This window comes from Eleutherodactylus coqui, chromosome 1 (assembly GCF_035609145.1).
Source record: "Eleutherodactylus coqui strain aEleCoq1 chromosome 1, aEleCoq1.hap1, whole genome shotgun sequence".
Taxonomy (NCBI): domain Eukaryota; kingdom Metazoa; phylum Chordata; class Amphibia; order Anura; family Eleutherodactylidae; genus Eleutherodactylus; species Eleutherodactylus coqui.
The window spans coordinates 200651144-200666300 of NC_089837.1; the positions used below are offsets into that span (position 1 = coordinate 200651144).

Genomic DNA, 15157 nt, shown 5'->3' on the forward strand with positions numbered 1-15157 from the left:
TTTGCTATGCGGACGGTTAACGTTTGAGCGTGCGGGTGCGTGGCGGCGTACTTGCGCTTGCGCTCGAACACTTGCGCAAGCGACGGCTGAACGGTGCGCTGAACTACACTGCTGGATGGGGCCGAGGACAGCGGAGATGAGGGTGTGGGTGCAGGCCATGAGGCGGTAGTGCCTGTGTCCTGAGAGGGGGGTTGCATCTCAGTGGCAGGTTGGGGCACAGGGGGAGAGGCAGGGGTGCAAACCGGAGGCGGTGAACGGCCTTCGTCCCACCTTGTGGGGTGCTTGGCCATCATATGTCTGCGCATGGTGGTGGTGGTGAGGCTGTTGGTGTTGGCTCCCCGGCTGAGCTTTGCGCAACAAAGGTTGCACACCACTGTTCGTCGGTCGTCAGGCGTCTCTGTGAAAAACTGCCAGACCTTAGAGCACCTCGGCCTCTGCAGGGTGGCATGGCGCGAGGGGGCGCTTTGGGAAACACTTGGTGGATTATTCGGTCTGGCCCTGCCTCTACCCCTGGCCCTGGCCACCGCACTGCCTCTTGCAACCTGCCCTGCTGATGCCCTTGACTCCCCCTCTGAAGACCTGTCCTCCTGAGTAAGCGTTGTACACCAGGTGGGGTCTGTCACCTCATCGTCCTGCTGCTCTTCCTCCGAATCCTCTGTGCGCTGCTCCCTTGGACTTACTGCCCTTACTACTACCTCACTGCAAGACAACTGTGTCTGATCGTCATCGTCCTCCTCACCCACAGAAAGTTGTTGAGACAGTTGGCGGAAGTCCCCAGCCTCTTCCCTCGGACCCCGGGAACTTTCGAATGGTTGGGCATCAGTGACGATAAACTCCTCTGGTGGGAGAGGAACCGCTGCTGCCCAATCTAAGCAGGGGCCCGAGAACAGGTCCTGGGAGTGTTCCCGCTCCTGAGCAGGTGTCATTGTAGTGGAGTGAGGAGGCTGGGAGGAAGGAGGAGCAGCAGACAGAGGATTCGGATTTGCAGCAGTGGACGGCGCAGAACTGCGTGTTGACGATAGGTTGCTCGAAGCACTTTCTGCCATCCAGGACCGGACCTGCTCACACTGCTCATTTTCTAATAACCGTCTCCCGCGTGGACCCATTAATTGGGCGATGAATGTGGGGACGCCAGAAACGTGCCTCTCTCCTAATCGCGCAGCAGTCGGCTGCGACACACCGGGATCAGGAGCTCGGCCTGTGCCCACACCCTGACTTGGCCCTCCGCGTCCTCGGCCGCGTCCACGTCCTCTAGGCCTACCCCTACCCCTCAGCATGCTGTATTACCAGTGATTTGATTTCACAGGCAGGAAATAAATTGGCGCAAGACTGCAGGCCAAATATAATTTTTTCCCTTTTTGGAAAACGAAAGGCCCCACTGCCTCTAGTGAATGAATAATCTAAGTTTAATAACTGTGCTGTGTCCCTGCTAATGTGTCACAGAACGTGAGGGTAGCAGAGTTATTATAACTCTGGCAGAGCAGGTATTTTTTTTCCCAATTAAGGAAAGCAAATGGCGAAGCCAGCAGTAAAGCGTAGCTGGGTGCGTATGATTTAGCAATGTTTTTCACGCAGCTCACACGTGTCCACCGCCCGTAAGGACGGACAGAGGCTGGACAAATAGATTTGTTTCCACTTGTTTTTCCACCAAAAGGCAGCACTGCGTATATTCAATGAACATGAGAAGTTTAATAACTGTGCTGTGTCCCTGCTAATGTGTCACAGAACGTGAGGGTAGCAGAGTTATTATAACTCTGGCAGAGCAGGTATTTTTTTTCCCAATTAAGGAAAGCAAATGGCGAAGCCAGCAGTAAAGCGTAGCTGGGTGCGTATGATTTAGCAATGTTTTTCACGCAGCTCACACGTGTCCACCGCCCGTAAGGACGGACAGAGGCTGGACAAATAGATTTGTTTCCACTTGTTTTTCAACCAAAAGGCAGCACTGCGTATATTCAATGAACATGAGAAGTTTAATAACTGTGCTGTGTCCCTGCTAATGTGTCACAGAACGTGAGGGTAGCAGAGTTATTATAACTCTGGCAGAGCAGGTATTTTTTTTCCCAATTAAGGAAAGCAAATGGCGAAGCCAGCAGTAAAGCGTAGCTGGGTGCGTATGATTTAGCAATGTTTTTCACGCAGCTCACACGTGTCCACCGCCCGTAAGGACGGACAGAGGCTGGACAAATAGATTTGTTTCCACTTGTTTTTCAACCAAAAGGCAGCACTGCGTATATTCAATGAACATGAGAAGTTTAATAACTGTGCTGTGTCCCTGCTAATGTGTCACAGAACGTGAGGGTAGCAGAGTTATTATAACTCTGGCAGAGCAGGTATTTTTTTTCCCAATTAAGGAAAGCAAATGGCGAAGCCAGCAGTAAAGCGTAGCTGGGTGCGTATGATTTAGCAATGTTTTTCACGCAGCTCACACGTGTCCACCGCCCGTAAGGACGGACAGAGGCTGGACAAATAGATTTGTTTCCACTTGTTTTTCAACCAAAAGGCAGCACTGCGTATATTCAATGAACATGAGAAGTTTAATAACTGTGCTGTGTCCCTGCTAATGTGTCACAGAACGTGAGGGTAGCAGAGTTATTATAACTCTGGCAGAGCAGGTATTTTTTTTCCCAATTAAGGAAAGCAAATGGCGAAGCCAGCAGTAAAGCGTAGCTGGGTGCGTATGATTTAGCAATGTTTTTCACGCAGCTCACACGTGTCCACCGCCCGTAAGGACGGACAGAGGCTGGACAAATAGATTTGTTTCCACTTGTTTTTCCACCAAAAGGCAGCACTGCGTATATTCAATGAACATGAGAAGTTTAATAACTGTGCTGTGTCCCTGCTAATGTGTCACAGAACGTGAGGGTAGCAGAGTTATTATAACTCTGGCAGAGCAGGTATTTTTTTTCCCAATTAAGGAAAGCAAATGGCGAAGCCAGCAGTAAAGCGTAGCTGGGTGCGTATGATTTAGCAATGTTTTTCACGCAGCTCACACGTGTCCACCGCCCGTAAGGACGGACAGAGGCTGGACAAATAGATTTGTTTCCACTTGTTTTTCAACCAAAAGGCAGCACTGCGTATATTCAATGAACATGAGAAGTTTAATAACTGTGCTGTGTCCCTGCTAATGTGTCACAGAACGTGAGGGTAGCAGAGTTATTATAACTCTGGCAGAGCAGGTATTTTTTTTCCCAATTAAGGAAAGCAAATGGCGAAGCCAGCAGTAAAGCGTAGCTGGGTGCGTATGATTTAGCAATGTTTTTCACGCAGCTCACACGTGTCCACCGCCCGTAAGGACGGACAGAGGCTGGACAAATAGATTTGTTTCCACTTGTTTTTCCACCAAAAGGCAGCACTGCGTATATTCAATGAACATGAGAAGTTTAATAACTGTGCTGTGTCCCTGCTAATGTGTCACAGAACGTGAGGGTAGCAGAGTTATTATAACTCTGGCAGAGCAGGTATTTTTTTTCCCAATTAAGGAAAGCAAATGGCGAAGCCAGCAGTAAAGCGTAGCTGGGTGCGTATGATTTAGCAATGTTTTTCACGCAGCTCACACGTGTCCACCGCCCGTAAGGACGGACAGAGGCTGGACAAATAGATTTGTTTCCACTTGTTTTTCCACCAAAAGGCAGCACTGCGTATATTCAATGAACATGAGAAGTTTAATAACTGTGCTGTGTCCCTGCTAATGTGTCACAGAACGTGAGGGTAGCAGAGTTATTATAACTCTGGCAGAGCAGGTATTTTTTTTCTCAATTAAGGAAAGCAAATGGCGAAGCCAGCAGTAAAGCGTAGTTGGGTGCGTATGATTTAGCAATGTTTTTCACGCAGCTCACACGTGTCCACCGCCCGTAAGGACGGACAGAGGCTGGACAAATAGATTTGTTTTCACTTGTTTTTCCACCAAAAGGCAGCACTGCGTATATTCTATGAATAATAACTGTGTTGTGGCCCTGCCTATACAATTCTTTCCCTGCAGTATCAATGGAGGGTGCAATGCTCTGCAGAGGCGATTTTGAGAAGCCCCAAAAAAATGCAGCACAGCTAACAGCAGCCTGGACAGTACTGCACACGGATAAATATGGCCCTAGAAAGGACCGTTGAGGTTCTTGAAGGCTACACTCACTCCTAACACTCTCCCTGCCTATGCAGCACTTCTGTCCCTAATGCCAGGTGCAACGCTCTGCAGAGCCGATTTTGAGAAGAAAAAAAAATCCCACTGCTAACAGCAGCCAACACACAGCTATCAGTGGCTCTAATAAGGACCTTTGGGGGGTCTTGAAGCCTACACTAACTACCAATTCTTTCCCTACAGCAGCTCCGGTATAAACAGCACTGTCCCTCATCTAACTCACACCGCATCTGAGGCGAGCCGCGGGAGGGGCCGACTTTTATATTAGGCGAACACCTGATCTCGCCAGCCACTCACAGCAGGGGGGTGGTATAGGGCTTAAACGTTGCAGGGGGAAGTTGTAATGCCTTCCCTGTCTTTCAATTGGCCAGAAAAGCGCGCTAACGTCTCAGGGAAGGAAGTGAAAGTAACCAGAACACCGCATGGTGTTCGTTACGAATAACGAACATCCCGAACACCCTAATATTCGCACGAATATCAAGCTCGGATGAACGCGTTCGCTCATCTCTATTAATAACATTTAACATATGTCTGCTTTATTTTGGCATAACATTTTGACTTTATTTTTTCATGATGTTACAGGCCTATAAGTGTAGCAGCATATTTTCAATTTTGGACCAGTTTAGTGGTGAAGTGGGTTTGAGGGGGTCTGTATATTAGAACTCCCCATAAATCACCCCATTATAAACCTGCACCCCTAATAGTCCTCAAAACCACATTTAGGAAGTTTGTTAGACCTTTATGTGTTTCACAGGAATTAAAGCAAAGTGGAGGTGACATTTAAATGTTTCAAATATTTTGCAGAGTTTCAATGTCCAACTATATTTTTTCTGTAACACAGCCAGAGTTATCAGAGAAACTAATCTCAATATAGGTTACCCATAACCTGCAGTTCTCAGAAATATCTGAAATTTGGCCTTAGTATGTAACATGACTCAAAAAGACCTCAGAAGTAAAGGAAGCACCTTGTGGATTTCGGTGTCTCCTTTTTATTGGGACATTTTCTATGCCCCATTTCAGGTTTGCAGAGGCCTTTAGGCCTCATGTCCACGGGGAAAATAAGAATTAAAATCTGCAGCGTTTTTCCGCGGATCCGCGTCCCATAGGAATGCATTGACCACCCGCGGGTAGATAAATACCCGCGGATGGTTAAAAAATTTCTGGAGCATGAAAAAAATGGACATGCTCCATTTTAGTGCGGATCACGCGTGCGGGAGCTCATAGAGCACATAGCTCAATTGATCTCTCGCATGAAAAATAAAGACAATTACAGTGCATCCGCAGCCCAAATCCGCGTTACAAATCCGCAGCGGATCTGATTTTCCCTGTGGACATGAGGCCTTAAGATGCCAAGACATAAGAAACACTCAAAATACCTCATTTTGAAAACTAGAGCCATCAGGAAATTTATCAATAGAACGTACTGAGCATTTTGACCCCACAGGTGTTTTGTGGAATTTGTTAACATTGGGCTGTGAAAATGAAAAATTAAAATTTTTTCCAATAAAATGCAGTTTTAGCCGTAAATCTTTCATGTTGACGAGGGCAGTAGGAAATAAAATACACCAAAATTTGCTACCCAATTTCTCCTGAGTACAAAAATGCCTTATATAGGGGTGAAATCTGCTGTTTAGTGATTAGCACTATTTGATGGGTAGATTTTGCAGGATTAATTCTTGGATTCCTTGTTGCATTTGTAGAGCCCCCTTAGATACCAACACAGTTTGACCCCCACCCACCACCACTAAAAATGACAGTTAACTAGATCATCAATGTACTTCATTCATGTAGAGTTGGATTCATGTAATCTGTGAGTTTAAAGGAGGTAGATGGAACAATACCTCTGCAGCGCCACCTATCAGAAGGCAGCATTCCTGCAAGTCTGTGAGCGTGTAATGGACAAATGTTTTTCTTTCTGTTCGAATATACTGACATGTCTGTTTCATTTGTATAGATTGGATTCTACAATGCAGTAGCTATTCCTTGCTACACAACGTTATCACAGATATTTCCTACAACAAGACCACTTCTTAGTGCATGCAGGTAACCACAATTTTATGCCAACCCATGTTGACATTAACCCTTTCCAATCCACTGTCTGACGTCTGAAGACATTCTGATTGAAGGCTGTACAGCTCCGAATAGCTAAGATAGTGCTATTCATGAATAAATAGCTAAACACTATCTGTAATTGGCTGAGTGCTCAGCCAATAGCTAAGCACTAGCTGCTATTGGCTAAGCACTCAGCCAATCAGCACAGCACTTTCAGGAGGTGGGGATTTTTAAATCCCCGCCTGCTGACAGCGCTGGACAGCAGTGCCGGGGAGCCAGCCGGAGGACGCGTCTGAATTTTTTTTACCACTTATTGATTATTTTCAGGGAAGGGCTTATATTTCAAGCCCTTCCCTGATAATCATACTGCGGGGCTTGCCAGAAAGCAATGCTTTCAATGGGACCGGCAGCAGTGCCGATCCTATTGAAAGCAATGGGATATCATTCGGCACTTCTGCCACAGCTGTGACAGTTGTGACAGAAGTCCGCGGCATTCTCCATTTCTTTTCAATGGGGCTAGCGCTGCTGCCACTGGCCCCATTGAAAACACTGGCGATATCCCGGCGTGATGCCGGTTTTTTTCTTGCACTGCGCTGCAAGACTTTTCCTTTTACTCTCGCAGCGCAGTGGAGAAAAAAACGCCAGTGATTGTCTGCCCTAAGTTAGATGAAAAAATACACATGTCCATCCAGTTCAGTCTATTTCCCACCCAATGCTCATCCAAAGAAAAGCAAAAAAAATTATGTAGTAGAAGCCAATTCTCTATTTAACTCCTTCCCGCTCCTGGACGTACCTGGTACGTCATGGCAGCCTGGTACTTCCCGCAACATGACGTACCTGGTACGTCCTGGAGATAGCACGGGATCACATGTGATCCCGCGCTATCCCGCAGCGGGAGCCGGCTGTCAGTCACAGCCGGCGTCCCGCTCCAACAGCGGGGGGACATCGGAGATGCGCCCGCCGCTGTTAACCCCTTCCCTGCCGCGATCTAAGTAGATCGCGGCAGGGAAAGAGTTCACAGAGGGATCGCGATCCCTGTGTGTCTCCGGCCGGAACTCGCGATGTTATCGCGAGAGCCCGGCCTGTCACCATGGCAACAGGACGCCAGACACTGGCGTCCTGTATTGCCTGTGCCTATAATCGCTGTACAAGCGATAAGGCATGGCAGAGCAGTAGCTCTGCCATGCCTTATGACAGCGATCATAGGCACAGTGATGTAAGTCCCTCAGAGGGACTCAAATAGTATAAAAAAAAGAAAAGAAAAGTGTAAAAAAAAGAAAAATGTAAAAAAAAAAATGTAAAAAACCCCTTTTTTTATGCTTTTTCTAATATTAGCATAAAAAAAGGGAAAAAAAACTAAAACCCCACATATTGGGTATTGACGCGTCCGTAATGATGTGTACAAAAAGTTGAACACGCTTTTTATTTTGTACGACAAAAAGCGTAAAAAAAAACACTAAAAAACAGAGGCAAAATGCTAATTTTTAGCATTTTGCCTCACAAAAAATGCAATAAAAGTGATCAAAAAAGCCGTACATTTCCCAAAATGGTACCAATAAAAACTACAGCTCGTCTCGCAAAAAATAAGCCCTTAAAGAGCTCCGTACATAGAAAAATAAAAAAGTTACAGGACTTTGAATGCAGCTATAGAGAAAAAAAAAAGATTTCCAAAAAAAGGGGGTTTTATTGCAAAAAAGTGTAAAAACCTAAAAAAAATATAACAATTTTGGTATCGTTGTTACCGTACCGACCCGCAGAAAAATTTTAGTGTGTCATTTATGCTGCATGATTAACGCTGTAAAAAAAAAAAAAAAAATATATGGCAGAATTGATGCGTTTTCTCTCCCTGTTATCATTAAAAAAAAAAAATAAAAAATTTACGATATTGTCTATATACCCAAAAGTGGCACCGATAAAAACTACAGATCGCCACGCAAAAAACAAGCCCTTACACGGCCGCGTCCACGGAAAAATAAAAAAGTTATGGCTTTTGAAAAATGGAGATGGAAAAATACCAAAAAATCGCTTGGTCCTCAACGCCAAAATAGGCCATGTCATTAAGGGGTTAAGGGAAAAAAATTCTTCCCAACTCCAAATCAGAATAATCCCTGGGTCAACAACCGTTCTGAAGCAAGTTCTGAATATAATATTCCAACACTCAAACTCGCTTAGTTTTTGAACAGGTTTTTATTGAGAATTTTCACAAAAATAGTACTGATGTTTTGTAGCTTGCTACCTTGCAAGACTACAAAATCACGGCATGCTCTATACAGCTGCGATTTGCGGTTTTTTTTTTTTGTAGCCCATGTTTCCCTATGGAGCCTCCTTGTTTATCGCATAGCACGAACTTGCGATTTTCATGCGATGTGATTTTTTTTATTTTATTTTATTTTTAATCTTAGAAAGTCCTATTAACTTTCTCGCTACAAAATTGTTCAATGCTACATTTTTTCCAAGAGAAAAGCATCACTGACACTACAAAATCGCGTGTACATATTTATTTTGTAACTGCGATATCACTATAGTCCATGTGGAAGCAGCCTCAATAACATTGTACTTGCGTATATAGAGTACTGGAAAGGGGTAACAAAGGAAACAAAACAGAGGGTTGTCAAGAATCCATATCTATTTCCCAGTTTCTGCCTGGTAAATAATCGGAGCTGGTTTCTGGAGGGATGATTAGGTAAAAAGCTATATTGTACCGTAGAGGTGGGATTTCTAGGTAGTCAATCCACGGTTGCCAAGTGTTAAGAAAATTGGTTAAGGAATCCGTTCAGAATTCTTTCAAATAGCATATTTGTAGATATTCCATTAATCACCTCAGGGAAGCAGAAATTAAAGGATTTCCATTTGGAAGCGATATGTATCCTTGTTGCCATACAAATAAGTCGAATGAGCTTGTGGGCTCTAAATTTAAGGCTTGGTGGATGATTTCCTAAGAGGAAGACCGTAGGAGATTTAGTTATCGGACCCACAGACAGATGGTTTAATAAATTACAGACTTGTGACCACGATCTATCTACCTCCAGGCATGACCACCAGGTATGGAGCATATTCTCTATCTCTTGGTATCCTCGAAAGCCGAGTGGGGAGGAGGATGGGTACAGATGGTGCACTCTCTGTGGTACTAAATAACTTCTATGTAATATGTTAACTGCAGTTTCCATAAGAGTGACTCTCTGAAGACATCTCCATCCCCAAGTCCTCCTCCCACCTCAAAACAGTAGGTTTTACCAAACCCCAGGTTGGTTTAGCATGCTATAAAGATATAAGAGGCTTCCTCTCTTAGAGGGGTCATTAGCACATAGATTTTCAAATGGAGTGGGTTTGGGGAATAAGGGGGGGTGTGGTTCAAGATAGGAAGTGGACAAAGCGGAACACCTGGTTGATCCATAGGTATTCCTGTGTAGGGAGTTTGAATGTGGCTATAAAGTGTTGTATGGTAAAAAGTTTTGACTTATTGTAGAAGTAACATAATGCAGTGATCTGATTACATCTCCACCATGTGAAACGGGATAGGTCTAGACTTGGTGAGAACTGCGGGTTAGGGATCATTGCTAGCATCGGGGAGGTTTTAGAAGATAGATTGTACTTGAATCGCATACTTCTCCTCAGTAGGAGGGGGTATGGGATAATATGAGAGGGCGTTCATCTGAAGCAATCCTGGGGAAAGGGGTTCTATATACCATGTTAAGAATGGTATGGATTCATGTGTCGTTTTTCAATGTCCACCCAGAGCGGGCCATTTGTGTTACCCAAATATACTGCCCATTAGGCTATGCACGCTGATTTCTAATATTTACCTAAATTGGGCCCTCAGAGACCACCCAGTCGCCGGTGGTAGTGCATTACAGTGTGCTTAATCATTGAACGTTTATTGACCCTGATGAAATTAAATATAGTGCGCTGGAAATTGTGGAGAGTGGGCAAAGGAATGGGTATTGGTAAAGATCTAAAAAGATATAATGCCCGTGGAAAAGTGACCATTTTAATTGCATTAATTCTACCCACCCAGGACAGGTAGGGCTTATCCCATTTTAACAGATCCGATGCTATTTTCATTAGTAGAGAAGGATGATTCCATTTATACAGGGAGTGTATTGAGGTGGTCAGATTGATACCTAGGTATCTTATGTAGTGTTGTTTATGCTGGAATTGGAAGTTAAGATTAACCATTTTTTTTAAATGCTCTGGGATAATAATGAAGACTATTTCTGACTTATCAATATTCACTTGGAGACCCGAGTCACCGGCCTAGGTGTCTAATACAGACATTAGGTTCGGCAAAGATGTTAGGGGTTGGGATAAGGTCAGTGGGAGGTCATTTTACTTCTTTTAAACTCTTTTATCGAGTTTACTATCCCCACCTCCTCAGGCAGAGCGTTCCATAAAGCTAGGGAATGTGATTACAAATCACAGGATTTGTAGAGCAGTCACAATAGGTTGTGCACTCTTAAGGCTGGCGCTGCTTACATTCAGTCTGTTGTAACTCCATGCTGCCTATTAAATTTGTTCTATAGTGCCTTTTGATTCTAAAAGATTCATAGTATGTCTGTCTTTTACAATAATTGCTCCCAGGTGATATGGAAACCAAGGAACTATGTGGGCAAAGGTGCACTGCTCATAAAAATTAAGGGAACACTTAACTACTTCACAACTGCTTAATGTAAATTTACGTTGAGCAGTCATAAAGTGTGTATGGCCCAATATCTCCAAAGAAAAAGTGGCAGCATAAGCGATGCAAGCTTGACAAAGACTGCATAGGTTGAAACGTCGTGTATGATGGAGGAATAAAAAAAGGACTTTTATATCTTTTTGCATCACTTATGCTGCCACTTTTTCTTTGGAGATATTGGTGATTAGATTGGGAGTGTCTGGTTCTGACTTCCTAGTGGCGTTTCTGCATATAACTACCGTTAACTGCATTTCTCACACCGAATTCACTCCATACCGTGTGGTTACCAGCTTTTTCTGACAGCCGCCAATAACTGCTGCAATCTCAGCTAGCTCTGCCCACGCTTCTAAACAGTCAGCAGGAAGGGAGCTAATTTGATGTTACTGAAGGCTACAACACACAAATTCCTATCAAATTCTGCTCATGGCAGGGCTTGAGAGGCAACAGCAAATGGTCAAAAATTCAAGTCCGCTGTGTAAATAAATTGAAAGTATAAAAAATAAAATATATATATTTTTTCTTTTTAATAGTGGGAAAAAATGGAAAAATATTATAAGTTAAAACTCCCTTTTCCTGTTACCCCATAAAAAATTTAAACCATTAAAAAACCTCACATATTTGGTATTGCCATGCACATAAGTCCGAACTATTAAAATATATCACAATATTTTTCCTGCACGGTGAAGGGCATAAAAAAGACAGAATGCCAGAATTGAGTTTTTGGTTTTTTTGGTTTTTTCGGCTCCCCCAAAATTTTAATAAGTGATCAAAAAGACATGTGTTTTGCCAAAATAGTAATGATAAAAACAACAATTTGCCTTGCAAAAACATGCTCTAAGGGCTCCAACACACTTGTTTTTTTTTTTCACGCTGCGTTTTTTTAACGTGATTGTCAATGGGTCTTTCTAATGTTAAAACCGCATCGCAAGTTTGTGCTTTGCAATTTTTGTGCGACGTGTTTTTAACATTAGAAAGTCCCAGTGACAATTGTGTTAAAAAAACGCAAGTGTGTGGGAGACCTCACACTGAACACTCGAACAAAGTTGCAGGCCTCACAATATGGCGACAGAAAGCACTTTTTAAGAAAAAATATTATTTACTTTATTAAAAAAGAGAAAGCTTAAAAAAAACTACAAAATTGGGTATTGCTATAATTGTACTGACCCATAGAAAAAATTTTTTTACTGCACTGTGAAGTTTTTCCATATATTGTACATTAAATTGTATCATTAAAAATACAACCTTGCAAAATGCAAGCCCTCATTTGGCTTTGTTGGTGGAAAAAGTTAGATGTTATAGTTCCTCGAAGGTGGGTACAAAAAAACCCCTCTCATTTTGAAGGTTTAAAGCATACTTAAACTTCAGGAATAGCAATCTGTTCAGTTAGAAAGCATAAGCACTTGTGAATCAATTGAAAGTGACAATAGGTGCACTGGAGCGGCAACAGCAAGGCAACCTCCAAAAAGGAAATGGTTTTGCTTTAGTTTTGCATTTTGCTAGTTTTCTTGTCTCTGCTGATAGCATAGGGCGGTACCTGTATCCCAATCAAGTTGCACAGGTAGTCCTGCTTCTTTACGATGGCACATCTGTATGTGCCATTGCAAGGTTTGCTATGTCTCCTAGCACAGATTCAAGCATGGAGCAGGTACCAAGACACGGTCCATTAGACAAGGAGAGCTAGACTGGACCATAGAAGAACATTAACTCAGCATCAGGACCGGTGTATGTTTCTTTGTGCAAGGAGAAACTGGAGTAACAGAGCAGAATGATCTCCATTGGGCTTCTGGTCTTCATGTTTCTGACCAAACTGTCATAAAGACTCCTTGAGGGTGGCATAAGAGCCTAATGTCCTGTAGTGGAACCTGTGTTGATAGCCCCGCACTGCACAGCTCAGTTGGCATTCACCAGAGAACACCAAAACTGGCATGTCCACCATTGGCGCCCCTTTCTCTTCACACATAAGAGCAGGTTCACATTGGGTACTTATGATAGTTGTGAAAGAGTCTGGAGACTTAGTGGGGAACATGATGCCACTTGCAACATCATCCTGCATGACCAGTATGGTGGTGGGTCAGTGGAGGGTTGGACAAACTGTCCGGTACGAAGATGAAATCATCGGAGACATTTTCAGACTTTATTTGATGCAATGGACCCTGGCCTCCTTGTGCTGCAGGACAATACCCGACCTTTTGTAGCCAGTTCCTGGATGACAAAGGCATTTGTCATTGACTGGCCTTCATGTTGCCCAAACCTGAATCAAATTGAAAACTTCTGGACCAAGTAGTTTCACAAACTGTCCAGTAGCTCACTGATATCCTGATCCAGGTCTGGTAGTGTAAATTGTACTGTCATTGTAAAATAATTGTTACAGTCAAATTAACCTGACCTGGTCAAAAAGCCAGCAACTTACCAACAACAATAATAGCGGACAACTTATGTCGAGACATTGAATCAAGCACAGCTCTCAATAAATGGTGACATAGCATCATTATTATAATACAATCTAGCTCACACCTTGTATATTAAAAAGAACCTGTTGGCACAGAACGGTAGGTAGATATATTTCTCTTCATTGTCAACTGTGTGTGTGTGTGTGTGTGTGTGCGCGCACACGCGCAAAATTTACCTTGACGTCTTAAAAAAAAAATCGCATTTGTATTCATTTGTGGATGATTGACGATCCTGATTATTGGTGAAATTGCTGCACACATAAAATGTGAGCCACTACAAGTTATTAGATGAGCACAACCTACTGGATTGTCGAAAACTGCTTCTAAGATTCAGGCCTTAGTCACACGGGCGTAAATACGCGTGTATATACGCGCTTAAAAACCCATGGGCGTTTTTACGCGCGTATATAAGCGCGTAAAAACGCACCTACAAAAGATAGAACATATTGGTGGCAATGGACATGGTCACGCGTTTTTTTAACGCGCGTATTTACGCCCGTGTGACTGAGGCCTCATAGTAATGAATATGCACTACAAACTTTGTTATACCATAGCTAATGTTTATTTTTAATGTGTACTTACGCTTTAATTTCAAAAAAGTGTTCTCACTCCTTTTTTGTCTTTTATCTGTTGTCTAGGGATAATCTTAACCAGTGGGAGAAAGTGTCCAGGGGAGAAGATACCACAATGTGGATTCCCACCCAGCCAACAGATTCATCAGATTCTCTTCCTGTTAAGATTGACGACTGATCAACAGTGGCATAAAAAAGGGCATCGAGCACCACAGAAGGGAGATCACAAACTTTATAGAACAATACACATTTTTCATATTTTCCTTATTTAACTATCCTTTTTTTATTCTAAATCTAAGTAAACCTATGTTATCACAGGCCCTTATTTAGAAAACGACTGTGTTGTAAAGCTTCTAGCTACTTTTGTTAGCTGCGTATCTCCTCTTTGGGTAGCTTTTGCTTTAAGGTCTACCGGGTACTGGAGAAAGAGTACATATTACTGAGCACTAAAATCACATTGCAGAATATCGCATCAAATATTCAAAGGTTGTAGTTGTATGAGCTTTGATTAAGGCAAAGTGTTTTTCTTTTTAGAAAGAATTCTTAGTTGGTCCTTTTTTGAGGGGCATTGCGAGAATTATTGGCACTTAGTAAACCTGTGAAAGGTTTGGCTGTTAACTATGTATATTTTGTACTGTATGTAGGTTAATATGAGCACTTGTTTTTACAATGAGGTCTGCAGAACTGCATGTAAAGACTTCAATGCATCTGGGATGTACATTTGTAACCTATCAGGTCTTCATTAATGGTGCATTTTTCACTTCACATATTCAGCTTTCACATGCAGGAAGATGAGATGAATTTAAGTTGAACATTTGAATATTGGACATATAACGTAATAGTCTGTAGTTATAAAGCTATAGGACATAGAATGCGTGGCCTTATGTACAGGGAATGGAAAATGGCTACTGAGCCAGCCTAATTACCCCTCCACCACACTCACACATGTAAGGAAAGTAGAATGTCTGTTGATCGACCAATGAACTTGTTGATATTCCATTTTATTGAGGGTGCCGTTTATACATACAATATACAATGTAATCCAGCTTCTCACTGTAGATACTAACTTGGTGGTTTCCGAGTTGTATAGAGATTAGGCAGTGGTGGATGTCCCCTTATGAACAAAGTCCAGCATAACATTACTATATGTGTAACCTGCAAGACAGACTAGCATGGCACATATTTCAGATTATGCAATTAACCCTTCAACAAATGCAACTCAAGTCGGTCACAAATGGGCTAGTACTGAGTCAATACTTGTTGAATGAAAAGTAAT

At 42.9% G+C, this 15157-nt stretch overlaps 1 protein-coding gene across 2 annotated transcripts in view; it reads left to right on the forward strand.

The window, feature by feature from the left end:
- PDE10A (phosphodiesterase 10A) overlaps positions 1 to 15157 on the forward strand; it is a 403589-nt gene extending 388432 nt beyond the window's left edge. For both annotated transcript variants that reach the window (XM_066605416.1, XM_066605417.1), the window contains 2 exons: positions 6087 to 6175; positions 13948 to 15157. In XM_066605416.1, coding sequence (XP_066461513.1) covers positions 6087 to 6175; positions 13948 to 14059 — 201 coding nt within the window. In that variant the 3' untranslated portion in view covers positions 14060 to 15157. The remainder of the gene's footprint in view (positions 1 to 6086; positions 6176 to 13947) is intronic.